This window comes from Marmota monax, unplaced genomic scaffold (assembly GCF_021218885.2).
Source record: "Marmota monax isolate L192 unplaced genomic scaffold, Marmota_monax_Labrador192_F-V1.1 WCK01_AAM20220418_F8-fsc00031, whole genome shotgun sequence".
Taxonomy (NCBI): Eukaryota; Metazoa; Chordata; class Mammalia; order Rodentia; family Sciuridae; genus Marmota; species Marmota monax.
This window is the reverse complement of record NW_026695197.1, coordinates 18564944-18592606: the sequence shown is the minus strand read 5'-3', so window position 1 is coordinate 18592606 and position 27663 is coordinate 18564944. Positions and strand designations below refer to the sequence as shown.

The 27663-nt window shown below is 52.2% G+C and overlaps 1 protein-coding gene across 3 annotated transcripts; it reads left to right on the top strand.

The window, feature by feature from the left end:
• On the top strand, positions 1–27663 carry Smad7 (SMAD family member 7). 3 transcript variants are annotated; one of them, XM_046428409.2, is made up of 4 exons: positions 1–817; positions 2179–2232; positions 7975–8046; positions 25571–27663. In XM_046428409.2, the coding sequence occupies exons 1-4, from the start codon at positions 205–207 to the stop codon at positions 26107–26109; spliced, it is 1278 nt and encodes a 425-aa protein (XP_046284365.1). In that variant the 5' UTR covers positions 1–204; the 3' UTR covers positions 26110–27663. The 3 variants fall into 3 exon arrangements, with proteins under 3 accessions (XP_046284365.1, XP_046284366.1, XP_046284364.1); XM_046428408.2 differs by having other exon boundaries at positions 3–817; positions 7972–8046; XM_046428410.2 differs by lacking the exon at positions 7975–8046.

Sequence of the window (27663 nt, the reverse complement as noted above, 5' to 3'; positions counted from 1 at the left end):
CCCGCGCGCGCCCCGGCCTCCGGGAGACTGGCGCATGCCACGGAGCGCCCCTCGGGCCGCCGCCGCTCCTGCCCGGGCCCCTGCTGTTGCTGTTGTCGCCTGCGCCTGCTGCCCCAACTCGGCGCCCGACTTCTTCATGGTGTGCGGAGGTCATGTTCGCTCCTTAGCCGGCAAACGACTTTTCTCCTCGCCTCCTCGCCCCGCATGTTCAGGACCAAACGATCTGCGCTCGTCCGGCGTCTCTGGAGAAGCCGAGCGCCCGGCGGCGAGGACGAGGAGGAGGGCGCTGGGGGAGGCGGAGGAGGAGGCGAGCTGCGGGGAGAAGGGGCGACGGACTGCCGGGCGCATGGGGCCGGTGGCGGCGGCGTGGGCAGGGCTGGCTGCTGCCTGGGCAAGGCAGTCCGAGGTGCCAAAGGTCACCACCATCCCCATCCCCCAGCCGCGGGCGCCGGCGCGGCCGGGGGCGCCGAAGCGGATCTGAAGGCGCTCACGCACTCGGTGCTTAAGAAACTGAAGGAGCGGCAGCTGGAGCTGCTGCTTCAGGCCGTGGAGTCCCGCGGCGGTACGCGCACCGCGTGCCTCCTGCTGCCTGGCCGCCTGGACTGCAGGCTGGGCCCGGGGGCTCCCGCCAGTGCGCAACCCGCGCAGCCGCCCTCGTCCTACTCGCTCCCCCTCCTGCTGTGCAAAGTGTTCAGGTGGCCGGATCTCAGGCATTCCTCGGAAGTCAAGAGGCTGTGTTGCTGTGAATCTTACGGGAAGATCAACCCCGAGCTGGTGTGCTGCAACCCCCATCACCTTAGCAGACTCTGCGAACTAGGTAAGAAGTTGTTCTGTGCCTACTCTTTCCTCTCCCTGGTGCGCAAGTGCTGGAAGAAAAGTCCTGGTGGGCTTTCTGTGTGTGTGTGTGTATGTGTGTGTGTTGTGTGGGCACTCACCTTTCCGAGGGGACAATACGTCCTCTCCTGAAGCAAACGTGGGGGACTAAAACAGAGAAGGGACAAGGGGAAGTTCGAAGGGCATTCCTTGGGGGTTCCCTTCCTGGCTTTTCTCCTCTGTCGCCCCGAGGGTGTCCATGGGCACTGCTTATGCATTCACCGTACAGACTTGCATCTAAAAACCAGAGGCTCTTGTTTGTAGATCAGCAAGGGGGTGCAAAGAGAAGTGGGGGTCACGCCTCCCCTTCACCCGGAAAGGCACTGAGGTGTGTGGCCGAGTTGGATACGGTCCAAGCCCGCCAAAGAAGGCTGGGGAAAGCGAGCTATAAAAGCTGGAAGGTCTCCGCAGCTTTAGTAAATAAGGAGAGTCACGTCGGGCACAAGTGGCCCAGATACTGCCCTGGCCTCGCAGCTTCCGAGTTTGGGGGCAGAGGATTAGGATGGGAGGCCGAATTGGGTATCTACTGTCCCTAAGCTCTGCCAGCCCCGGGTGGAAAGGAACCCGCAGCCAGGAGAAGTTGGCTGCCCCCTACTTTTGCCTTTCTTCAGCACAGAAAAGTATACAATTAATGGTCGTTAGAATGGCGGTTTCCCAGCGTCTCGGTGACGCTGCTGCCCCTTAACCGCGCTGGGGCCTCGGCTTCAGGCTGAGACCCCAGGCGCCCACCCTTTTATCTTTCCCTCCCCATCCTTCTCTGTTCCCGGCGGCTTTGTGTACGGGTGGGGGGGCGCACCCTAGATGCCTGCAGAACCCCCAAGTTCACCAGCACACTTGGGGTGCATCTCCCAGGTGGGCTGGGAGGGGGGCCGGTGCCCCCCCACCCGCGGTGCCGGGCGGAGCGGCGGGGGCGGAGGCGACCTGCCCTCCTGGGGGCGGGCGGGTGGGGGAGGGGAGCGGGGTCTCGAGTTCCAGGATTCCGAGGGGGCCTGGTTGCCCCCGGCCCTGTGAACGGTGAAGTGCGGCTTGGTCTCTCGGCCGAGCCGGTGGTTTCCAGCCGGGCCCGCCGAGCGCGGCGGCGGCGGCCGCAGACGTAGAGGAGCGCAGCGCCGAGGCTGGCGCCAGGCGGCCTCTTTTGTTTATCTGACAGCTAAATATCAAGGCAATCACCGCCTCGCGGCCCGGCCTCCAACCCCCACAGCTAAGACAAACAGTTGGGCTGAAAGAATGCCTCTGTTATCACAAGTTTCTATCTCTCTTTCTCATGGCTCGCACTTTATATTCTCTTATTTTTTTTAATTCCAGAGTCTCCCCCCCCTCCCTACTCCAGATACCCGATGGATTTTCTCAAGCCAACTGGTGAGTCGATGATTTTCAAAATATTTTATCTTATGTTAGAACCGGAACCTCTAGAACCCTGGCTGTGTATGTCTGGGCTGCTGCCTGGGAGGTGCTTGGTCCAGTTGGTGCTAGGTTTTCCTCTATGGGCAGTTTGAATTTTTCTGTTGTTTTGCTTTCATTATTATTATTATTATTATTACTTATTAACTTATTTATTTTTGTGAAAGTGTTTCCTCCATATTCTTTACATTTTGTTTCTCTTTTTCGTATTTGCAAATTGGTCGTATTGACCAAAGTTAGCTCAGCTTTTTTAACTCAGGGAGGCTTTAATCCATGCGGTGTCTTGGAAGCCAAATAGGACAGGTTGATGGGAACATTCAGAGACTTTGTAAGTGCCAGGAGAATCAGTGGAAAGGATGGAAGGGATGATCAGATGGAAGGGAAGACTGTTTCAGAAGTTGCAGAGGGGACTTGGGTTTGGGGTGAGACACTAGAACACTTAAGAAGCATGGGCAACAGGTAAAGGGAAGGTCCAGCCCCTGCCCAGCCACCTCCAGAGTCAGCCCTCCTGGGGTTTTCTCAGAATTCTTGGTAGGGCCCATAAAAGTTTTTAGCATAACTCTGCCTGCCTGTTGCTTTGTCACCGGATGGCATGGGGCCAGGGCAGAAGCCCATTTGAGACTGGCACCAGCCCCGTTGCGGTTGTCTGCATTCAACTTCTGGCTGGCAGTACAAGGGCCCATCCTTTGGAGCTGTCAGTGCCAGGGGACAGGGTCAGCAGAACGGATTGGGGATGACAGCAGGAACAAGCTTTGTTTCCTGGAGCCCCTTCTTACAGAGGGAGATTCATTTGCTAAAAGTACAGATTGTAACTTTGTTTTTTATGTCTGAATGCTGGGTGCCTGAGAAAATATAACCGCTTGTGACATTTTTATTTTGCCAAGGTTCTGGGAGAAGGAAAAGTGAAGGGTTGGGCACCATTTAGCTCCTGGAATTCTATAAGTCCTTCCGCCTCATGAGTTTTGGCTGTCGGGCCTTTTCCCCCACTAATTAAAAGTTTTGCTGGGGCGTTGTCATAAATTAAATACTTTAATGAACGTGTAACCGAAGCCCATGCTCTGCAGCCAGCCCTCCCGGGACTCCACCAGCTCTCAAGTTGGGAAGGCGTTTCTGCTTGCCTGGTGCCTGTCTAATAAGTGACCTGCAAAGCATGTGATATTTTGCTTTCGATTTACAAAACACTAGATAAATGGCCATTAATGAGGAGATAAGCAGCTCTCTGTATTTGTAACAAACGTTAACTAAAAATTACCAAGCTGTTTTCCCAAAGAATGTAACTTGCCTGAGTTTTTGGCTTAAAGAATCAAGACTAGGTTGTTCCAAGGGACCATCACTGTCTAGGTTTTGCTTTTCTTTCTGTATTCTTCAAATTTGAAGGTTTTCCTTAAAAGAGAGAAAATTTCATGGGCCCAGGGGTAGAAACTGCTAGGGTCAGTGTTCCCCAAAACCCCCAAAATCATAGAAAAGAAGGACCTTGTTCTCTTGGGTTTATTGCAGACACTGGGATAATGTGTTCTCAGGATTTAAGCAGTCATTCTGTCAGGTCAGGGGCCTCCTTTTTGGTGAGTAGAGTGATATATTTATTCATTAGCAAGTGTTGACATTAGGTAGCAAAATGTGTGTAAACAGAGAAGCCACAAAGACAGGAATGTGCCATTTCCAGAAGGTGGGGGGGGGGGAGAAGTGTTCTTCAGAACAGCCAGTAGGAAGTGATTAACCTGCTAATCGGAAACCCAAACAGCTGGTTACTCACCCAAAACATTTTGTTTAAAACAAAACAAAAAAAGGAAAACAACAACAAAAAGACAACTGTTGCAGAAGAACCTAGGGACAGTAACAGATGAAGCCCCCCAGGAGAGGAATGGTCTGGAGCTGGAGGGGGACAAGTCTGGAACTGGTTTTGCTGGTGGTGGTGGCCAGGGGTGTTGCGGTTAGACACCCAGATGGGAGGGTACTGCCCTAGCCACCTACCCCCACCTAGTACCACAGAGTGCTGGGCCTGGGAATTTAGACGGGCTGCTTACATTGCTCAGCCGAGGTTGGATCTGTGCTCTAGGGTTCCTAGGTGAGCAGGCATAAGGTTTTATAATGGACAACTGTTTGAAGTCTTGACCAGTTACACAGCTATGAAGTGTCCAGCTTGAGAAGAGGAGATGGGAAGGGTGGGTAGGGGTAGGTTCCACTGAGTTGAAGGAGCCTTTGGCGGGCTAAAACTGGGGGCTCCATTTTGTGGTGGTTTAAGCTCTCTTGCTACAGCCTCTGGGAGGGCCCAGACTTTGAACAGCTGGCACTGTGTGGTCCCACACCAGCAGAGTCATCTTCCAAGGAGTATTAGAGGGGCCTGAGCCTCAGGGCAAAGTGGTTGTGACTTGTGGCTAATGGAAGGTAGGAAGACTCCCTATTCCACAAGTAATAAGAATTTGCTGTTTGCTGCTAGATTTCAGTTTATGGAGTGAGGAATCTGAGACGGTAACTTTGTGGGTTCTGCTTCCTGTGTGCTCTATGTCTGCTCTCTGGAAGGTTTGAAGAACCCAGGTGGCCAGTGACCATTCATAGATTCAGTTTCCAAAGCCTAGCAGAAAGTCTGGTATCTTGACCTGAGATGGCACCTTGCCTTTGCCTCTTAACTTTGGTCCCTAGGTCTCTCTTAACTTTTCCTGGTCTCACTTTAAATCCAGGTGATGAAAGAGTTTGAGTAGATGATTCATTCATTCATTCATTCATTTACTGCTCCTTTCATTCATTCCACAGGTGGAATGATGGGCCTCCCTAAAAATTAGAATGTGGCAGTACAGCATTCTTCTGTCACTACTAGGGTTTCTTTGAGGTCTGAACCACCTGGGGCAGAGCCCAGGTATACTGGTTGTGATGGTGGTGGACTCTGATGCCAGCAGTGCTTAGGAAGCTCAGAACTAAGTTGGTAAGCCTGCCCTGGCTCTCTGGGTAGGGACAGTTTGGTGAAATTCCCTCAAGTTCATTCTGTGGTTGCTCCCCAGGCTTGGGGTTTTAGACTTTGTGGTAACAAACCCTCTGCTTTAGAAGTTCTAGGACAGAGGGTGAGTCTTTTTTTCTCCCCCAGAACCCAGCATGGCCTGGGTGCTTTTTGTTAAATAGCAGTAGATGAGAACCAGGAACAGCCTAGTGCTGCTGACTGCCAGCCTGGGTTTTAGGGAGCAGGAGACACAGGCAGATGGTGAGACTCTGACTTTGGAAGTCTGTCTTTGTGGGTAAGGGATAAAAGTCTGGCCCCCTTGATCTTTACAAGCCTTACAAGCCAGGCTGTAGCTTGAGGCCAGTCTGGATGCTGAAAACTGGTTCAGCCTGGCCACCTCCAAGGAGAGTTGTTGAGACTCAGTGGCCTGCCGGGGGTTTGCGGGGAGTGGACATAGCCATGGGCTAGGAGCTGGACTCTTGGGAATGGCCTGGCTCGCTGGGTGGCCCCTTGAGCTAGTCAATGACGCCTCAGTTTACCTGGGTGCATGTGGAACAGGTATGTTTTGCTGCTTCACAGGGCTGGTAGGGAGGCCTAATTAACGTTTGTAAATCCCTCCTGAGATCAAAGGCACTGCAGAAGGGCAGAACACCATTTCATAAAAAACGCTTGTGGTTGCCAGCCAGCGTTGGAGCTGGCTTACCTTTGATGTGAGACAGGCTGACACCCCGACTGTGGTCTCAGCTCTGCCTGGAGAGGCCAAGCTTTTCCTTTGAAACACACCTTGCCCCTGGCATTCAGCCAGCCTGAGCTGGGGGGAGTGGCTATGGATAAGTCATCATGTTTAATATGGGGTGGGTGGAGGAAAGGGGGATGAGAAGTCTATCTCTAGAAAATGGTGAAGGCCCTCAGAGTAGTTTAGAAAGTACAGGGCATACACCAATTAACCAGTAACTCCATTTCCTGCTTCTCTCTATTGTTTTCCATTTGATTAAGTATATCCTGCAAAGCTGTATATTCCTGTTAGGAATTAAACTCTCTCCTGATGAAATGAGATTACACACACAGCCTCCTGCCCTGCCCTCCCCTTGCCCTCCTCTGCCTGCCCTCCTCCTGCCCCTCCCCATTTAGGAGGGGGTCTTTTGTTGATTTGTTCTTGATGGTGCTAGGGATCAAACCCAGGGCATTTACCACTGAACTAACCCCTAGTCCAGCCCAGCCCAGGAAAGTTCTTCAAAAGTTATTATTCCAGTCTGGGAGAGAGTGTCAGAGGATATGGGAGAGGGAAGGACTCTGGATTAGAGAGAGAATCTCAGCATTTAAGGGGGACAGACAGCAGAAGCTTGGAGATCATAACGATGACTGGGAGCTCTGCGGCCTGGGCTTGGCCACCTGTAATTTGTTCCCCCTGTTTCAGCGGAGTTGGAGGAATGTACTGTGCCATCCAAGGGCTCCCGTGGACTGCTTGCCTTCTGTCTTCTCTTTGGTTAGGTTTCCTTTTTGCCAGTGTTGTCAAGGGGGGCTCCACTTAGAAACTGGTAATGCACACCCCAGAGACTCGTTGCTGGTGGCCTGGTGGCCTTGGGTGGAAGGACTTGAGTATATACCATCCAACTTGGTGCATTAGCTGTGGAGCTGGGAAACACCATTCTCAGGCTTTCTACATAGACTTCAGGAAGTTTGGCATTGGCAATGGTGCATGAGAAATTGACAGGCTCCTGTGTATTTGTGTTCCATGGGGCTAATTAGTTGTGGTTCATGGGCATTATTTTTTGTTTAAATTGCTTGCAGAGCGGTTGTAGAGTCTATTTCTCAGCTGGAATTGTCATTATCCTTATTAGCATTGAGGTCACTGTGCTGAGCACCTGAGGGTGATGGACAAGTCCAGTTAGGGCACAACAGAATCTGAAGGTGGAAAAGGATTAGCCAAGGCAGCAGGAGGAAACTGAGTGCCTGAAAGATTTTTGTCGGAGCTGAGATCAAGCAGCCTTGTGGAATGGGGTTGCCCGGGAAGGTTTCCAGAAATGGGGGAGGTTTGGACAGTTTGGAAGCAGGGAGAGCATTTCCCCTCGGGCTTGGAGCCTGACTGGGAAGCTTCTATCTTGATCTGGTGGTGCTTACACAGGTGTATACATGAGCCCACTTGAAACGTTTATGCTCTTCTATACTCAAGTTAGACCTCAGTTAAAAAGGAAAAGAAAGGGGCTGGGATGTGGCTCAAGCGGTAGCGCGCTCGCCTGGCATGCGTGCGGCCCGGGTTCGATCCTCAGCACCACATACAAACAAAGATGTTGTGTCCGCCAAATACTAAAAAATAAATATTAAAAAATTCTCTCTCTCTCTCTACCTCTATCTCTCTCACTCTCTCTTTAAAAAAAAAAAAAAAAAAAAAGGAAAAGAAAGACCAGGGCAAAACCTTCATGGATGGGCGTATCAGAGAGGCTACCTCCTCTATTAGGGAGGACACAGCAGCCAGGGTGGAGAAAGTATACCTGAACCTCCTTTGACCTTGGAACCACCAAGTCCCCTCAATGGGGACTTGTAATTAAGAGGAATTGAGCCAGTCTGTGATCCAGCCTGACTTGACTAAAGATTAAGGGCTGCCCCAGAGCCCAGAGAGGTGACAAGGTGCTGTGGTCTGTCTCAGGATGGGCAGAACATTGATAATCTGCACCAAGGCTGGCCCTCTGTTGTGCTGTTTAGGCTGTGCCTAGAGATGAGTCGGTGGTGTATTCATATGTTTCTCCCCCTCTTTGAATCCACAGCAGACTGTCCAGATGCTGTGCCTTCCTCCGCTGAAACAGGGGGAACAAATTATCTGGCCCCTGGGGGGCTTTCAGGTAAGATGCTTTCTCTTATTTTCCTGGCAATTCCAAGATTTTTAGAAATTGCTGGAGTCTGAAGGAAGGGGGTGGCCTTCTGCCACCCCAGCTGGTCTGGAGTCGTTCTCATTCTCATTCTCATTTTTATGTGCCTTAAACTGGATGCGTTCAGGGAGGCTGGTGCTGGAGCTCATCGTCCTACAGTCCTTTATGCAGCATTGGCCAGTTCCATGGATGGGGAAACTGGAGCTGGCCAGGGGCTAGTTTTGTGTTGTTTTGTGGTGGTTTTAAGCAGCTCATGGCTCGAGGGACTTCCACTTGGTGATTTTGTGTCTTGAACTCATGCATTTAAGCTCTGTTTTTGCCCTTGCTCTTTGTGCATGAGGTGGCTTGAAGCAGGGGGGATGCACCTTTAGGGGAACTTGTTGAACCAATTCCAAACAGATTCTTGAACCTCCTTTCCAAGTCCTGATTGCCCTTCCAGCTCTGTGCAAAATTCTCCAGCCCATGTCTGGGGATAGGAACTACAGGGCAGGTATGCTGCAGACAGTGGATTCCCTAGCTGTCCCCTGAGGGCAGGCTTTCCTCTGGTGGCCCACAGGCTGAGGCCCTGGAATGCTGGTGCTGGAGGATCATGGGATGGAGAAGATGCGGCATTGGGGAGCCTATCCCTCATTGTCCCTGAGGACACCAGGAAAGGGTGATACTGGGGGAAGCTCACTGGCACTGTGTAAGTGAGAGGCAGATAGTTCTTTTCTAAAGACATTCTCTTTCTTCCTGTTTCTTTCACCTCACCACGCCATCACTAGATTTTAAGAAGTAGCTAAAGCCAGAGAAAGTCACCTGGCGGGTAAAAAGCAAGAGTAGTTGTAGCAGAGTTCTGGTCATTTTCTTGCCTTTGGGCCACTGTGTAAGGCTGTGGTGTAGCAGCTCAAATGGAAGCAGTAAAACTTGTTTTGCACCCTCCTTTGTGGGGTTACCCCCTGACTAATTGGTCAAGCTTTGCCACCACGTGCTGCTCACATACAGCTCCTCCTGGGTAGCTCCCTCCCCTCCAGGAGTAGAGCTTGCTGAGTGTCTGTGGGGAGACCCTTGTTTGTTTTGATTTCAGGGCAGTATATACTCTGTTATCTGAGACACTGGGTATTGTTTACTCAAGGCTTCTAATGAGAACTGAGCAGGAAAAGAAGGACCCAGAGGAGAGGGGGCTTTGGGCAGGGGAGGACGGTGGCTGAGCAGGGAGCCAGCAGGCAAGCACAGTGATGTGTAAATTGTATTTTTTCTGCTTTCTGAGGCTGAGGGAGTTGAGAGAGTTCTTGAAAGAAAGGGACAAGGAGAGGAGAGGGTCTGAGCAGAATAACATGCTCGGGATGTTGTTGGATGCTTTTATTTTTTTAAACCCTGGGTGTGCAGGGAGGAGCCCCAGCCCCTCCAAACCACATGAAATAAGCAAGGGAAGTGGTAGCTTTTGAAAGGGGCTTTTCGGAAGGTTTGTCTTATTGATAACATCTTGTCTGTCTCCTCTGCTGGAGGAAATGACGACACCAGCCTGAGCCACCAGCAGCCTGAGTGCCTCCTCGCCCAGCCCCAGGAGCCAAACTGTGTGACCTGGGCAGCCCTTCCGAGATGGGTAGCCTTTTTGCTCCCCTCCAATTCCTCCAGTCCTCGAAAGAAACCAGGGGCTAAAACAATCATGACCGACTCCCCCCCAGACCCCCAGATAATTGCAGCCACGTAGATTAATGTGGAGCTGCTGGGAAGAAGGGGTGTGTCTCTGAAGAAATGGTGTGGTTTGACAAAACTGCAAAAAGAAAAAAAGGGGGGGCCTGCACATGAAAGAGCATTTGTTTTGAATTTTAGCTCTTGATTTACTAATTCCCAGGGCTTCAAAGTTGGAGCTCTTTCTTCTTCCTGAGCGTAGTTGGAACCATGTATTAATAACGTGCCGCGGGGGGAGGAGGTAGGAACTCCTTTTTGAGTTGATGCCAGTGGTTTGGGGGTGTCCGGAGAAGAGTTGGTGGGATATACTCTTTGTGGTGTGTATGACCCCCGAAGACAACTGCAGCCAGGACAGGACGGAGGGTTTTGTGAGCTGCAGAAAGACTGGACCTCGTCCTTTTCCAGAGATTGAGGGTTCCTGGGGTGGCCTGGGCACCTCTGCCTTGGGGCCACAGGGGTGTGGCAGCTGAATGGGGCCAGACACGGTGGGGGAAGGGGTTAGCATAGCAGACCCCAGGATGGGGGGTGCGAGCTGGGCATCAGGGTGGGGAGCAGCCAAAGCGCCTGTGAGGGGTTTCTGCCTCCTCCCCCTTGAAATAACCTCTGGGAGTCTCTTTCACAGGCCCTGTGTGCTGTTTTCCTTCCTGTCCTGCCCTGACTGAGACCGGCTTAATGAATGGGGCTCAGTTTAGGGTGGGAGGAAGGTCGGCAGCGGGAGCCAGAGCTTGATTCTCTTGGCAAGGGAAGAAGGGAAAGAAAAAGCAGCCGAATGTGAAAATGCGAAAATGCGGTGCCTCAGAGGTGGGGGTGGGGCGTGCTCAAAGGCCTACCCCCTCCTGAGATGCAGGGGTGACTCCAAGGCTGGCCCTTCCCTTTCCTGCGCCCTTGCAAATGGCTGGCCCAGAGGAAGGGGAGTGGGCGGCTAGAGCCCAGGGAGCAGGGCCGCTGGCTGCAGGTTGGAATTCCAGCCTCGCATCTTGGCTGGGGGGGGGGGGGTGCGGGGAGGGGACCGACAGGCCCAGTCCTTCCTTGCAAGTGAAACACACCCCACCCCTGCAAGTATCCTCAGTCTGGGAAAATGGATCATTTTTAGAAGGCAGTGACTTTGGTTCCAGGAGATTGTACTTTCATTTCTGACAGCCGGCTCTCTGAGACAGATGGATTGCTCAGTGCAAGCTTATGTGTGTGTGTGTGTGTGTGTGTACATGCACTGCGTGCCTTAGACATACAGACAGTCCCGTGCGCACACACGCGAGCACGCATATGCCCACAGGCAGGCGTGGAGATAGGCTAAGGTCCTGTCCCATGTTTGGTTGACGTCAGAGGAGCCTCTCCATGAAGATGTGGCCTTGGGTGGTGTTTGTGGATTGGTACTGTGATTTGGCAGCCTGAGTTCAGCTCTCTCAGCAAGCGTGTCTTTTTTGAAAGGAATGCAACTCCAGATCAAGCCCTTGCTTCTGCTTGGACACATGTGTCATGGCTCAGGAAGATCCACCTTGGCAAGGTCTGACATATCCAGGAAGCTTCTAGGTCCAGCTCAGGGGTGGAAATGGAAAGGATTTGCTCCCACAGCTTCCACTGTGTCACTTGTAATGAAAAGCATGTGTTCGAAGCTGTCATCTGTGAGCCTCCATCTGGAGTTTCTGGGGGTCTTGCGCTTCACCTGTCTGCTGTCCTCCTTTGGGTGGAAGGAGCAACCTCTCACCTGTTCTAGGTTATTCAGTGACAGACCCGTCCTCCGGCCGCCACCACCAGATATAAATGCCTGGCACTGGCTGGTTCTCAGCCAGATGGACTTCCCCAGCCAGAGCAGGATTGGAGGCCACCAGCCTTTTGTAGTTATTTAAGCTTCAAAAGAGGTGTCCCTGTGATTTCCTGGAGGGAGGTAGGGGTATCAGAGGCCAAAATGATCACAGGTCTTGCAGGGGATTGAGGGAACCCCATCTCTTGGCTGTGCCAGCATGCTTATTTGGAAGGACATCATCCCAAGGGGGGCCAGTTCCTTTGCTAAGGTCTTAAGATCCATGGCACCCAAGGCTGGGAGTGGGAGCATCCTTGCATCAGCACCCACTTGAGGAGCAATGTCTGTTTCCTCCTCTTTGATCCCTGCTGCCATCTGTCTTGGCTTCAGAAAAGAGCCTCCGAAAATGCCTATATAATCTGAAAATGCCTCCCTGGCTCAGCCCATGGCCGACTTGGGCTCAAACCAAGTAGCTTAGGAAAGATTGCTCCATCCTGTTTTAAGGGAAGCTATTCAGCTGCATGTGAACAATTATTTATTGTCTGGTTTGAAATTGTGATAAAGAACTAGAAATCTGGGCCTGGGTGCCTGTTGCTGTGTTTTTCGATGTCGTCTCTCCCTGCCTGAGAATAAGTACCTTCTGGTTTCATTGAGGTCTCTGATGGCATGGGGGAGGGGAGAGGGGCAGACTTTGATCCTGTTGGTCAGGAGCCCGGGCTTTGGGGGGGGGGGGGAATCCCAAGAGCCAGCACAGTGACCAGGGGTGAGCTCCTTCCCCCTGGGCCACTGTGAGAAATGACAGTCTGTGACTTCAGTGACACATACAGTCTGTATCTCCCTAATAAGCCAGCCTAATGACTTGGGGCTAGGGCAGGCTCACCTGGTGCACACCCACACCCTGGTGTCACCAGTCCTGGACCGCAGCTCTGACTGTTTGTTGGCCTCTTCTGCAGTGCCTGAGGTCATGTGCCCATCCCTGGAGTAGAACTCCTGATAAAACCCCCTTTGTCTTGGAAAGAATGTGGCAGTTAGGCAGGGGTTAAATGCAGGGTGACAGCATTTAAAGTCTCAGGAGTAAATTTGGGCTGCTCTGCAGGCCAGACTAGATGGGCTGCTGCCTCTTGCATCCTGTCCCCAGGCAGAACTGGGCCAGCCAGTGAGGGGGAGGGGGCCAGGGGAAAGCCAGGCTCCAGGTGATGTGGCTTTTGGCTACAATCTAACACACTGACTCCCCCACCCCCAGCAGGGCCTTCACTTAGCAGACCAGGCTGTAAACCTGAGGACCCTCTGTAGGCAAGCCGAGCCAGCCAGGCAGCAAAAAGGGAGGAAATGCCAGAGGATTCATGATGGAGTTGGCCTCCTTTACTTCTTTATTACTGTTGTGACTTTTCCATAATATTGCTCCTTGCAGTGTTATGATGGCAGAGCTGGTCTTTGTTCACTTTCATCCAGGGGCCTTGAACTTGAAGTAGCACCTGTAAATAAAACAGATATCTAAACCTGGAAGAATCTAAAAAGGCACAGGGTGCTGGTTTCTAGACTGGCTTATACATTCGAATCCCTTGGGATCAAGCCTCTTCTCAAGTGAGAGTTTTGCTTGGTGATAGACACATTTGCGGGAAAGTGGTGACTGTGTATCTTTCTCCGATTTGCTTTGCTGTTGTGAATGAGATTGCAAAAGTGACCCATGGGTCTGGTGTCCTTCTGTGGGGATGAAAATATTCAGGAACTAGACAGTGGTGAATGTGCTGAGTGTCACTGGTGGTATGTTTCCTGCTATGTGTCTTTACAATTTTAAAAAATAACTGTGCTACCTTTTAAATACATGTGCATGTTTGGAGAACCAATCAAGAATGGTGACTGTGGAGAGGAGAGCCTCCCGTTAGGTCCTGGGGTCTATTGTGGGATACTATGGGTGCTTGATTCCACTGCACCCTGTGGTCTCCTGGGACCTGGGACCTGGGACCTGCTTCTTGTTTTACCTGAACAAGCAAGTGCATCTGGAGTTAAATGAGAAGCAGAAGGTGGGGGGAAGTTCCTTTCCCAAATCTGACCTTTCTGCTTGGGGAAGGGAGCACAGGGCTTTCTCTTGCCCCAACCACCCTGCTTTGTCCTCTGGCCTGCCCAGCCCAGTGACAGTGAGGCAAGACGCAGTAAGGGCTAGCTCCCAGAGCCAGGTGACCCAGATCCTTCCTGAGCCACCAGAGCCCCTGGTGCGTGTGACATCCTCCCTGTCTTCTGGGGCAGGCCAGTGACTGGCCAGGGCACCGGCCCTTTGCGGGAGCCTCGTGAGAATACTGTGAGCCTGGCCACCGGGAGGTCACCACTGGCTCTAGCATCTTTCTTGCTGGGGATTGAATGGCTGGCCCAGTGTCTGGCCGCTTGCCTACTGTCACACGGAGGCTTCCTCTATGGGCTATTTTCAGCGGGGAGATATTATTAACTGCTGAGGCACAGTCCTCAATTTAGTGGCTAACACACCAAGAAAGCCACATTCACTTGGTCGTGGCCACTCTGCTCTCACTTGCCGTCCCCCGGCCCCTTCTGCCTTCCCCCTGTGGGCTCGGCTTGAGGACCTCAGCCTTGGCCCAGGTCCTGTGGAAGCTGACATTGTAGATTGTGTCTGTTCTAGGATGAACCAGGCTTTGCCTTAGCTCCACTCTTGAAGGTGTACAAAAGGCTGTATTTGTATTCTGAGATGGGAACAGGTTGTAACGGGTGGGAAAGGAACTTTCGATGGCGTTTAGGACAGTTATTTAAACATAGTGATAACTTTCACCTTGTAAGTTAACAGGAAATATTGGGACAAGACAGGAAATTGCATCATCCCTTTTTTGAGAAGAACTCCAGAAAAAAGTTGTTCATGAAAGGTAGTGGCTGAGAGATGGCTGGCCGTGGCTTTTCCCCCCCTTCTCTCCACCCCCCCCTTTCCCTTCCACTCCCACGAGGACTTTTAGGCCATTTTCTTTAAGAAAGAGGCTGTTTGAGAACTTTATGTTATTTTTATTATTTAAAAAAATATTTTACCAGAAGGGTCACCTTCAGTTGAAATGTTAACTGCAGCCTTATTTCCCAGTTTACTAAAGAATCTTTCATGACTTGTTCAGCTTCCTTCCCCAAATGGTGTGGCCAAGCAGCTCTTGGCTGGAAGCTAATTTTGGTTTGGCTGCGCTGTCCTCAACACCCAGCCCCACCCAGTGTCATTAGCTCAGTTTTAACTTGCAAAAAAAAAAAAAAAAACACCTTTTTTCCTTTTTGTTAGGGGTGGGGGAGGTAGGCATTTACTCCTGCCCTCTGCCTCTCCACCTGGCCTGGCCTGGCCTGCCCCTCACAGAGATGCTGGGCCCTGGGCACCCAGGACCTAGGGTTGCCCTTGTTTTTGTTTTCAAGTCACTGTGGCCACCCCCAGGAGTTCTTTAACTTTTCTTAGACTAGTTCCAGTGCCCAGTGGAGAGGACAGGGCTTCACAGTCCCCTTGGGACAGCTGTGTCCAGGAACCAGGTCATGTGACCTACCAGGGGTATCCCCCCAGAAGGAGGGCTGGCCTCAGCCCCACAAGTGGGTTGGGAGAAGAAAGTTCGGGCGTGCAATTCATTCATCCTGGGTGTCCAGGGCTTCGCTTTGCGAAGACGTTGGTCTCATGACACAGGACATGGGAAGCCGCCCTGCCGGGCACTGCTGAGGAACCAGAAAGAAAGGGGCTGTGTGTGGCTGGCTCGCTCTGCACTCCCCTCACCCCACCTCCCAGCTTCTCTCCCTAGCGTGCTTTGTTTTGTTTTCATAACACAACAAGAGCCCTGGGGTGTGTAAAAGCATTGTTGAACACTCCGAGATGGTAACTTGTCCAAACAGAGCAGGACGCCAGAGCAGAACGCTGTGGGCAGGTGGCGTGCCCACAGAGGTTGCCGGGCTGGCGCCTGCCTTGCAGACACCTCTCCATGGCATCTGACGTGGCTGGCTGGGCAGCAGTTCAGCTGTGGACAGGGACTTCTCTCTTCCCACCTTGACGGGGTCCAGGAGGGGACCTTGTCCTGCTTACTGACCCTGCTTGGAAGGCATGTTCCTGTCCCAGGTGGAGTCGCTTGTGCCAGGGGTAAAGCTGGGTGGGCCAGCTGCTTTGGAAGAAGCTGCTGTGTCCCTGAGTTCCATTCATTTAGCAAATATCTCTTGAGCTCCTGCTGTGTGCCAGGCTCGGTGCACTGGTGGGGTGACTGAGTCAGTGAGTGGTGCAGGCAGCAGGAGGGGCCAGGTGTGGGGGGTTGATGTGCCAGCCCACAGCTGCAGGGGTGGGTCCTGGGGTGACTGGGTACAACAGTGTAGGCAGGGTTGACTTGTTTGTGGATAAACAGAGGGGTCTGCCTCTCACACTTCTGGTTTCAGCCCCTTGTTTGATTACAAGATAACAGCAATAGCTGCAGGAGGCAGGGTGATAATCCCCCTGCCCTGCCCTCCTGGACCAAGGTGTACAGAACTGGAACTGATGGAGGTGACCAGACAGTTCCCAGGCTCTTAGTGGGGCCACAGTGGATATTGTGGGAGGACATCTGGCAGGACAGTACCCAAGGTCTTGACAGCCGCAGAGGAGGTGGGATTTTCAGAGCCCAGGAATTTGACTTGCCCTTTGGAACTTGACATTCATGAGGACCCTTTCTGAAGAGAGCAAGTGAACTGAAACTTTTGCTTTTTAATTTTAAATCTGAAGGTGAAGGCCATTGCTGGAGCCCAGCCCAGCCTGGGGTCTGTTGCACAGATTACTCCGAGATGCGCTTACCAAGGTGTTTTTCACTTTTATGCTCATCCTGCCCTGTCGGTCCCCCCCGGGGCCAACCGATGCTTCTGAGCTCCATGGAGTCTGCTAATTGAATTACTGTGGTTGCTCTTCTGAGGAGCCCCATCGGGAAGAAGAGGCTGGGTGAGATGGTTTGGCTTATTAGTTAGGGCTTGATGCAGGGCAGAAAGGGAAGCATGGATTCCAACTCCAAGTTCAGATAAGCAGGCCAGTGACTGTTGGTGGCCCCCGTGTTTGCTCATTTTGATAGGGCCTTTTTACTTTTTGATTTGGGACAGTATAGCACCAAGAAGTGACTGTGTTGGTGGCAGGTTCACCTGGCTGCACTTTTGAGAGTGGAGCCACTGGAGTTGGAGGTTAGACCATTATTCCTCTCCCCTTTCTCCTCTTCACTTAGTGAGGTTGCAGGTGTCCCCTTCCCCATAGGCTCAGTGAGGGTCATCTGAGCTGCTTTGTTTAGAAAGTGCTTGGGGACCTTGTCAGCCCGTGGCAGGCAGCCTGTTAGCCAGCACTGTCGCTCCCCTTCATTAATCAGTAACCCAGAAGGAATAGCAGCAGGTTGAGGTCTTGCTGTGCCCTGGGTGCCCTACATACTTAGAGAGAGGTGGGCCCCATGTTCAGCTCAGTGGGGTAACAACGGAAACCCCGCTGGGGGTATTTCCTGAAAGATTCAAAAGCACCACCCCCCCCCACCCCCGTTGGTGTTTGCAGGATGCCTGAGCCCTGGGAGGAAGCTCTGAGAGAGTCACCTGGCCTGCCCTCCTGTGCAGAGGGTGGAGGGCTCAGTCTCCAGGGGGCCCCAAGGGCCTAGCCAGAGCCATTTTTGTGTTCTGGTTCTCAGTTTTCTTCTCTGCAAAATAAGGGATTGGAGCTGGTATGGTGCCCGCCTGTAATCGCCTGTAATCCCACCCTGCAGTTCGGGAGGCTGAGGCAGGAGGATCTAGAGTTCAAAGCCAGTCTCAGCAATGGTGAGGCGCTAAGCAACTCAGTGAGACCCTGTCTCTAAATAAAATACAAAATAGGGCTGGGGATGTGGCTCAGTGGTTGAGTGCCTCTGAGCTCACTCCCCCATACCAAAAATAAAATAATGATAATAATAAGGGGTTGGACTTGACTCCAAATCCCTTGCTGTTCTGGTATCTAGGATGTTTGCTCTTTGGTTCTTGAATTTGAGGGAGTGTGGGAATGAGATCCCTGTTGATATGGTGGGGGTACAGAGTACCCACCAACCTCTTCCATTCTGAAATAAGAAAGATCGTCATTCTTTACTTCTTGACTTGCAAATTCTTCCAAGTATGAGTGAATGCTGAGAACTCTGCCCCCCAAAATGTAGATACACATTCATTTCCGGGGGTGGGGGAGCTTGGCTTTACCGAAACCCACCCCCACCCAAGGAATCCCCAACTCAGAAACCCTGCCTTCAGCAGGGCAGGTTTATGGCTGCACACCCAGGGACATAGGGGGAGTGGCTTCCTATTCTTTTTTTTTTTTTTTCCTTTTGCTGTGTTGGGGATGGAACAGAGCAGGCTAGCAAACGCTCTAGCACTGAGCTACACCCCAGCCCTCATCTTTTTCTTCTTTATTGTGGTAAAATACACTAACGAAATTGCCAATTTTTAAGCATAGTGATCAGAGACAGCGGCCCTAGGGGACTGCAGAAGCACCAGCCAGGTCGGAGCCCCACATCCTGTGAGGCCGGGAGTACTCTGAATCACAGGCCACACCGCACAGACGGGAGCCATGCCTGTGGGACTCCAGGGCTTTGTGACAGCTACCCCTGCCAGGGGAAAAGCCTCTCATTCCTCTTCCATTGCCTTGGCCTCTAAACTGGAGGGGAGGGGGGAGGGGGAGGGAGTGGGGCTCAGGTCTGGGAGGTCCTGGGTGCCCCGGGGATGAAAGGGCTGGGATGGCCTGCAGTGAGTGTGTCCAAGCCAGCAGATTAGATTACGGAGGCAGACAGAAGTAATGATTAACTTTTCCAGTCCTCGCGGCTCCAGGCCTCGCTGTGTTGTTTTTCCCTCTAAGTACAGTGCAGCCCTGGCCTGGCAGGCCCTGGTCTTGGGTTGTGAAAAAGGAGGAAAGAGGGCTGGGAGGGATCAGGGAGGGAGCTCGCCGGAGAGGGAGGCTTTTCCATCAGATCCTGCATTGGAATTTATTGGCCCGAATGCAGTAAATATTCAACATGCCATCCCATCCACCAGTTTTCATAATTGTTGTGGAACAAGGGGAGGGGGGGAGGGGAGGGATGAAAAGGACTTTTGTTTCCTCACTGTATTTTTCCATGTCTTAGGATGGTTTTCCTACCCTCTTGAATTAAGTTGGAACTGTGTGGGGGAGGGGGAGGGCAGGGGCAGGGCAGCTCCTGCGTTAGGATTCTGGGACACCTTTCAGGGACTGGAGTGTAGCTGGGGCTTTATTAAAATGAGGCCCAAGGCAGAAGGAGCTTGGCTTTTGCACACTCACAGCCCCTGGACCTGCAAAAGCGGGCAAGTAAATGGTCCTGCTCCTCCGGGGATTTTGTCCTTTTGGAAAATTAGCTTATTTTGCATCCATTTGTATTAAGATTTCATTGAGAAATTGAGCTGCAGCATATAGAGCAAACATAGCTGCGCATGGTCAGTAAGAAGCAGAAACGGAGGAGCCCTGTGGGTTGCAAGAAAGTCTTTTGTTGGCTTCTTTGTGTATAGGTTCCTGCTCCCCATTTGGGAATCCAGGTCTGCAGTTTGGGGAAATCTCCAAAGGTGGCAGGTGGGTGAGCCAAGTCAGAGATTTGACTTGGATGTCCCTCTTGGACACAGATGGACTTTCTGTTGCATGTGGTCCCACCTAGGCTACCTGGGTCATTTCCAAGGAGAGAAGGCAGGTGAGCAGGTAGGGGGCTCTGTGTGTGCAAGTGTGTGAAACTCCCTTCTGAAGGGAGCTGCCCAATTATTTGGGGGGAGCTTGGTGGTGCATCGTGAGAGGGAAGCGCCCAGAAATCAAATGAGAAGAAATCAAGACAGAATGCAACTAAACAACAGCCAGAGAGGCCCATTTACTGTAAATATTATGAATGGAGTTGGCTGGGTTGGGAGTCCCCACCCTTCCTCTGAGGCCTCTCTGAGAGCTAGGCAGAGCTGGCCTCTCGGAAGGCAGTGGCTGCAGGCAGCCGGGTACATGCTATAATTTGCATGGCTGAACATGCAGGGCCACAGGAAGCCACGTCAGCCTGACTGGCGAGACAGACAGGAGCTTTTGATTTGTGTGGTTCCTCCTCTGCCCTGTGCTACCCTCAGTTATATTTTCTGATGGCCAGATAGTGCTCTCAGGAGGAACCCCTGGGCTGGGGGCTTCCGACCTGGACGCATGGGACTTGAGGTAGGACCAGTGTGGGGAGTGTGGGTGTATATTTTAGCTCTGGCAATTGATTATTCACCATGGTCTGTTTGTACGGGCACACTCACTAATCCGTCTTCTAGAACAGCAGGAAGTGCAAAGTGTGTAAGCTCAGGAGACTTTGCAGGAGGTGGTGAGGGGTGAGACCTGGGCAAACTTGGAAGTATGGTGATGGCAGGGAGCCCTGGGGCTTACCTTTTCCTGAGGGCAGTGAGTGAGAAGACAGGAAAAGAACTCAAGTTTGTAACTCTTTGAAGTTCAAGAAATAAGGAAAACAAAAATAGTTGGTTTAGAGATGGACAGGGCAAAACTGTTGCAAATTAAATGCAAAAATGTGTCCTGTTCCTTAAAGTGATTTTCTTACTCTCTAGAAGGTAGTGAAAATGCAGAGCCAGTGTTGCTTGATACTGATAAATCACACTTGTGAGTCACAGAGTTCAACCCAAAAATCATCGGGGCTGGAGGGGGGCCATTTTGCTCCGATTCCTTTCATATTAAGGATGGATCAAACAGAGAGGGCAAGGTCACAGAGCAATTTGCTGGCCAAGAAGCACTTTTATTCCCCACTTTTTGCTGCCGGGATACTGGACCCCATACCCAGATTTTTCCCTGGAGTGTTTGGAGAGGAACATTGGGAATGGTGGCTTTAGTGGCCTGAAGTGGCTTCCTACCCAAGGTTCACACTGACCGAAATCCTGAGCTTAAATCCCAGCTCTGTTCCTTGGCAAGTAACTTGTGCTTCATTTGTCCTTCTTTGAAAGAATGGTGGGCTGGGCTGGGGATATGGCTCCCGTGATAGAGGCCCACCTAGCCTCGCTTTTGATCCTCAGCAAACCCCGCCCCCCGCCACCAAAGGAAAAAAAAAAAGAAAAAAACACCAAGATAATACTGTGCAATCTTGGGGGGCTATTTTGAGCCACTTGGAGTAAGACCTGTGCAGAGTAAATGCTTATTGAGTATCAGCATTGGTCCGACTGTTCCCTATCTGGGGATGTGTGGGAACAAAGGGGACACTTTATCATGAGCCTTTTCCCAGCAGTTGGAGATGGGTCCCAAGAGTTTGGACCAGTGTGTGTGGAGCACTCACCCTGAAGTGGGCTGGCCCCGACCAGTTTTATATCAGATTGTCACAATAACGTTATTGGGCCAGGAGCTCCTATTAGAGGATGAAGTTAAGTCACCTACTGAGGTTCATGGCAGGCGGATTTGACACAAGCCTGGTTATTTTACTTTATAAGCTGGTCAGCTCATCTTTGGAATGTGCCATGGCTGGGAATCCCTGAGTGTAGGGACTCAGCTGGTTGGGTCCAGGGACCCCAGAGAGCACCCTGCCATTGAAGGAGACTCCATGGCACCCCCTGCCCACCCCCCAACCTAGCCACCTCAGTGCAGATGATGCAAAACACCGACTTTCTTAGTTCTCTTTCTTCACCAGCCAGATGAGGGGAAGGAGCATGGGTTGGGGCCTCCTTCTCTCAGTAACAGAGTTAACCCAACATATGATCTCGGCAGATTCCAGCTGTCCCGAGCCCAAAGACTTCAGTTTACATATTGGCTTTAGTTTTTGGTCCTTTGCCTCTTGGAATGACCTTCTAAGAGGGTCCTTGTTGCAATGGTTTGGGGGTAAGACTAGACTGGGTGACTTGGTGCCAGGGCCCCTTTTATTTATCTCAGTCCTTGTCCCTGAAGTGGTTTGGGTGAGTTCATAGCAGCCGGCTCCCTGACAGGGTGAGGAGCAGGGCTGTGGTGCTGTTAACCTTTGAGATGTCTGATGCAGAGGGGAGGACGGGCTGGGATGGGCAGCCGTTGGTGGCGCCTGAGTCCTGAAGAGGGAGGCTCCTGGACCTGCCTTGGTCAAGGCGTGGTGATGTTTGCCTTCTGGGGTTGCCGGGTGTGAGCCTTGTGTCTACATTTCTGCCCTTGGTTTGTCCCTGAGTAGCATGGAGAGGCCCCTGGGAGGCTGAGTGTCTGCCCGGGTCCCTTCCTGCTTGGCGACTCCTTCCTTGGCCTCTGCTCTGCCTCTGACCTCATGGTCAATTTCCCAAGCTGGAGACCAGAAATGGTACCACTGAGGCCCTGAAGTTGACCTTTCTGCCTCCCTTTACTTCTTCCTCATTACCTTGCACCTTCAAAGGAGATCTTTGGAAAGGGGAAAATTCCTCACTTACTTAAAATGTGGCCTTTGAGGTTTGGTCACCCTGTGCCACTGAGATGCAGAGTGTGAGAGTCCTATAGTTACCAAAGTCCTAGAAAGAGTCAGGCATTCCCTGGGAAGTGGGCTTTCTTATGCAAGTGCAGGCCTGGCCCTTTCCTTAAAGGGAAGAGTTTTTGCTTTAAGGAAAAAACCAGGAAGGGGAGGGGGAAACACCTCAATGGAATTTTAGGCAGATTCAGCATTTTTCTGGTGTTGCTCCAAAAATTCCCCCAACTGTAATAAAAAGAAAAAATTGTGAGCAGGCATCTGATTAGTGAGCTTTTTACAACACAGCTTTTCTTTTGGATGCTTTAAAATGAACACATACAGTTTTAAAACAAGCCCCTGTACAGTTTTCTGGGGAGGGGAAGAAGTTGAAAATACCGGAAAAGGTCATAAAGCCAGGGAGATTAACGAGGGGCTGGCTCTTGCCTTGGGAGGCGAAGCGGCCGCAGAGAGGATACGAAGCCAGGGTTGGGCTTCCAAGGCTCGTCTTCCTTAGTCCTTGTGATGACCGTGACTTCTTAGGCCCTGTCAAGGTCCTGGGAAGCCCCAGGAGCCAAGTGTCTACCCTGACCTTTGTCGGGGAGACTCTCGTGGGCTGTGGGCCCAATTCAGGGAACTGGTCTATGAAGGTGATGCCGGGTGATTCCCAGAAATGAGTCCAAAAGCTGGGGAATTCAGGGCAGAGGGGGAGGGGTGGAGTGCCAGGTCCCCAGAAGGTGTGATGTAAGCCTGAGGGTATGTGCCTTCCCTGAATGAATGGGTTTGCTGGAGAGCAAACTTGTGCTCAGAAATGCTGGGGTCAGAAGGGCCTAGAGCTTCCCTCTGGGGGGGGGGGGTGGGAGTCTGCTGGAGGACGGTGAGGGGACAAGGAGGAAGGGAAGAGCAAGCAGCGGTCTCCCTGCAGCAGGTTGGTGCACCAAGCCAATTTTCAGGGGCCTTGTTCCCATCCAGGGACACCCACGTGCTGCCGTTCATCCTGGTTGGGCCATTAACCTTAACAGAAAAAGGCCTTTCCAGGGGACGTCTGGAGCCAAGTGCTGGGTAGACTGGCCTCACAGATGAAAGAGAAACCTGGGCACGGTTCCCCTCTCCCTTCCCCCTCCCCTCCCCCCCTCCCCTCCCCCTCCCCCTGCAGCCTCAGGCCCCAGCCTCACCCAGCTTCCTCTGTCCCCAGAAGCCCTGCCTGGCAGAGGAGCCCCAGCCCTTGCCCTTGTCGACTCCCCCCTGGCATGGGGGGGGGCAACTCGATCCTGGGCCCCTGCCCCACCCCTCACCCCCCCCTCTCTTTGCGGGCCCAGGCCAGATTTCGGGGGTGGGCGCAGGCGCAGGAAACAAAGCACCCTGAGGCTCCTCAGGGTCTCCTGGACCTAGCCCTGCTCCCCTTCCTGGCTGGAGTCTGGGTGGGGTGAGCCAGTGTTTCAAAACACCCTCTCCCCAAAGGGATGTTCCGTGCCTCCAAAGGAGGCTTCGCCTTCCTAGCTCACTCGCGTGCCAGCAGCATTCTTCTTTCCGTGGATGTTTCGGGTCTTTGGTGTAGCCTTCCTCCCGAGCTCCCCCGGCAAGCAGGTTCACAGATTGCCAGCACTCACGCGTTTATTAGCAGTTGATGGATACTTTGCAGAAACTAGTTCATGTCTGATGAGTCACCTTCTGCCTGCAGCCCTTGTCCCTCTCCTTTTTCCATTTGTTCCAATGTGTGTGTGTGTGTGTGTACTCACAAAACACACTCATACCCGTGAACTCAAGCACACGGTCTCACACACCCGGACTGCATAGATACATGGAAGTGGGTGGTGGGGAACAGTGGCCCCATCACTGGTGGTTTTCGGTGGGGTGGGGTGGGGTAGGGAGAGAGGCAGGAGCCCTCAGCTTCCCCTTTTTATGTAGCCATCTGGGCAGGCACCAGGAAGGTCATTTGGGGAGTCCGTAGGGCACAGCCACTCAGGGTGTGTGTTTATGGCTGCCTCAGTGAGTTGTACTGTGCACATTTGTACAGACTTACTCACGGGACACCGCCGTCCAAGACTGGCTGCTGCTTAAAAAAAAAGAAAAAAAGGCGTGGGGCTGAGTGGCTCCCGGGTCCTGACTTGCCTGCAGAGTCAGAGTGGATTGGTGTGCTGAGCTGCCCTGGGTTTCCCAGCCTACCGGGGTGGCAGGACACAGGTCCTGGTCCTTGTCCACTTCCTGCCCTGGATGGGACAGCCCCCATTACGGCTCTCTGAGCCCAGCTGCTCAGAAACACAAAGGCCACAGCAGACCCCTCTCACTCACACTCGGCCCCTACCTTTGGGGCCCCCTAATCTCCAGCTCTGGGCTTGCTTTTGCCTCTCATGCCCCCACCTCCCTTTGCCTTTCTTCCGGTCTCCACCCTGCCACCACAAACCACAGCGCTCCTGCAGCCTGGCTGGGCTGGGGGGTTATGGCCCCAGTCGGAGGCCTGCCCAGTGCTGGCTTGAGCTTAAGGAGGCAGCGGGATGCCAGCGTGGGGGGGGTCCTTTCCCTGCATATGACTCCCCACTTTTAAGTCCTCGGAGCTTCTGCTTAGGACGTCGCCTCACCAGCCTCACCCCAGGCTCTTAGGCTGCTCTTAGGCAGAGCCCAGGGGAGGCCAGCCAGGGTGGGCTTGCAGAGAAGGGCGCCCGGAGGAACCTGGGCGTCTCAGTTGCAGGCTGGGTCAACCTGGGAAGGCAGAGGGGACACCTGGAGGAGTGCCAGCAGAGAGGAGGCACTTCAAAGATGGTCACGTTCATTTTAGAATCTCCTAACAGGGCCAGAGGAGGCCTTGTTAAGGCAGTCTGGGTTCACACTCATTGTCCCTTGTGATTGGCTTTTTTTTTTTTAAGACCTTTGTTACCTTGCTGCTAACATACTGAGAGCAGTTTTCCTATTGAGAAGATAGATGTTTGGGGCTGGGATTGTAGCTCAGTGGTAGAGCGCTTGCCCTGCATGTGTGTGGCACTGGGTTTGATCTTCAGCACCACATAAAAGTAAATAAATAAAATACAGATATTGTGTCCAACTACAACTAAAACAAATTAAAAAAAAATTTTTTTTCTCCCCAAACCGCCCTCATTTTTATTTTACTAGATTGGAGTCTTTTATGACCAAGGAGAGGTGGTGATGAGCACAGAGATGGTAGAGTAGGTGGTCCTAGGGACTGGGCTTGACCCAGGCGTCCGGATTCCAGTTTGCTCTTACGAGAGAAAGGGGTCTGGCTGGAGGAGCGACCTTCGAGGTTCCATCCTACTGAAAGATAATTCTAGGCCATCTCAGGTCTTTTCTAGCACAGAAAGTGAGGGCAGTGTTACCAAGGGTTCCCTGGCCTCTGGGCAGTGCCAGGGTGCAGCCGTGGCCAGGTGGGCCAGGTGATGGTGTCCTGGTTTCCTGACAGCACAGGGAAGTGGAGGGAGTGAGCACCCCAGTGAGTCACGCGTTTAAGGAAGGCAGAGCTCTTTCCCCCGCTGGGTCAAGATGTCTGCTCCGTCTAGTTAGGAGGACTGGGATCGTTGGAGTTTATGTTTGTTCGTTTTTAGTAGGACAGGTGTGGCTGGCAGGACACCCCCTGTTGCAGAGAGTCCAGGACCATAGCACCCTCCTCCTGTCTTGTACTGAGAGATAAGCTAGTTATGGGTATCTGTCTGTCTGGATTCTAGGAGGAAAAGGAAACAGCCGGCCAATCTCCATCCCCACCAACCGTGTCCGCTATTTTGTTTTGCAGATTCCCAACTTCTTCTGGAGCCTGGGGATCGGTCACACTGGTGCGTGGTGGCATACTGGGAGGAGAAGACGAGAGTGGGGAGGCTCTACTGTGTCCAGGAGCCTTCCCTGGATATCTTCTATGATCTACCTCAGGGGAATGGCTTTTGCCTCGGACAGCTCAATTCGGACAACAAGAGTCAGCTGGTGCAGAAGGTGCGGAGCAAGATCGGCTGCGGCATCCAGCTGACTCGGGAAGTGGACGGTGTGTGGGTGTACAACCGCAGCAGTTACCCCATCTTCATCAAGTCCGCCACACTGGACAACCCAGACTCCAGGACGCTGCTGGTGCACAAGGTGTTCCCCGGATTCTCCATCAAGGCTTTCGATTACGAGAAGGCGTACAGCCTGCAGCGGCCCAACGACCACGAGTTCATGCAGCAGCCGTGGACGGGCTTCACCGTGCAGATCAGCTTCGTGAAGGGCTGGGGCCAGTGCTACACCCGCCAGTTCATCAGCAGCTGCCCGTGCTGGCTGGAGGTCATCTTCAACAGCCGGTAGCCGCCGGGGAGAGGACAGAGGTGGAGGTGGGGAGAGGACGAGCGGTAGCCGGGCAGGCCACCATTCAAAACTACTTTGCTGCTAATCTTTTCCTCCCGAGTGCTTGCTCTTCATGCAAACTCTTTGGTCGTTTCTTTTTGTTGTTCTTGTTGGTTTTTTTTTTCTTTTTTGTTGTTGTTCTTGTCAATCTTGTCTGTGTTCTCTTTTGTTTTGTTCTTTGAGAAATAGCTTATGAAAAGAATTGTTGGTGTTTTTTTTTTTTTTTTGGAGGGGGTGGGTGTGGCTGGCAGGACATCCTTATTGGAAGAGGGGAAGCGAAAGTCGGAGTCCCGCCAAACACAGTGTATGAATGGGGGGCACCCCTCCACTTTTGGATCAGCATTTCATTTGTCGTGAGTGTGTGTGTTTGTGTGAGTGTGTGTGCACGCGTACGTGCATGCCTATGTGTGCATGAATGCGTGTGAACAGATGAGGAATGAGTCCTCCGTGAGTTCCTTATGGATGTCCCCGGTGGAGACGTTTGCGGTTTCAAGCTGTGTGTGTCTCATGCCCTTTGGACATGCTCAGTGGGACAGAGGCTCTACCTGGGCAGGCTGGGGGCAGAGGCCCAGCAGCTGTCAGAAGCGAGGTTCTGCCCAGCCTGGGAAGCCCCCTCCCCTCCTCCCTCTTTTAGGACACGGGCCTATCCACAGGCTTCTGAGAAGCCAGCCTGCTAGAGGCTGAACCAGAACCAATTGCTTTCACCTTGTCCCACTCCCCTCCGCCAGCCTGCTGCCACTGTAGCATCTGTCTGTTTGGCCATCTGCTCCTGGCTCTCTGAGATGGGCTTCCTGAGGGCTGCTGGGGCAGTACTGCTCACCTGGGGCCCTCTGGGGCCCTCCGGCCTCTCCCCCTGCTCTGGTTTCATCAGGTTTCTCCCAGACTTCAAAGCCAGCTCAGCTCGCTCCTCCCCTCCCCAGCTTTGTGTTGAGCTCCGCTGTTAGGCCAGCACCGGGGAGGGACCTGCTCATGGCCCCCTTCCCTCCAAGAAGGATCTGGTCCATCCTAACCCAAGGTACCACCCTAGCTGACACCTAACCTCTTCTCATTCTTCTACAACTCATACGCTCGTATGATACTTTGACACTGTTCTTAGCTCAATGAGCATGTTTAGACTTTAACATAAGCTATTTTTCTAACTACAAAGGTTTAAATGAACAAGAGAAGCATTCTCATTGGAAATTTAGCATTGTAGTGCTTTGAGAGAGAAAGGACTCCTGGAAAAAAGAAACCTGAGATTTATTAAAGAAAAAAATGTATTTTATGTTATATATAAATATATTATTACTTGTAAATATAAAGACGTTTTATAAGCATCATTATTTATGTATTGTGCAATGTGTATAAACAAGAAAAATAAAGAAAAGATGCACTTTGCTTTAATATAAATGCAAATAACAAATGCCAAATTAAAAACGATAAACACAAGATTGGTGTTTTTTCTATGGGTGTTATCACCTAGCTGAATGTTTTTCTAAAGGAGTTTATGTTCCATTAAACAATTTTTAAAATGTA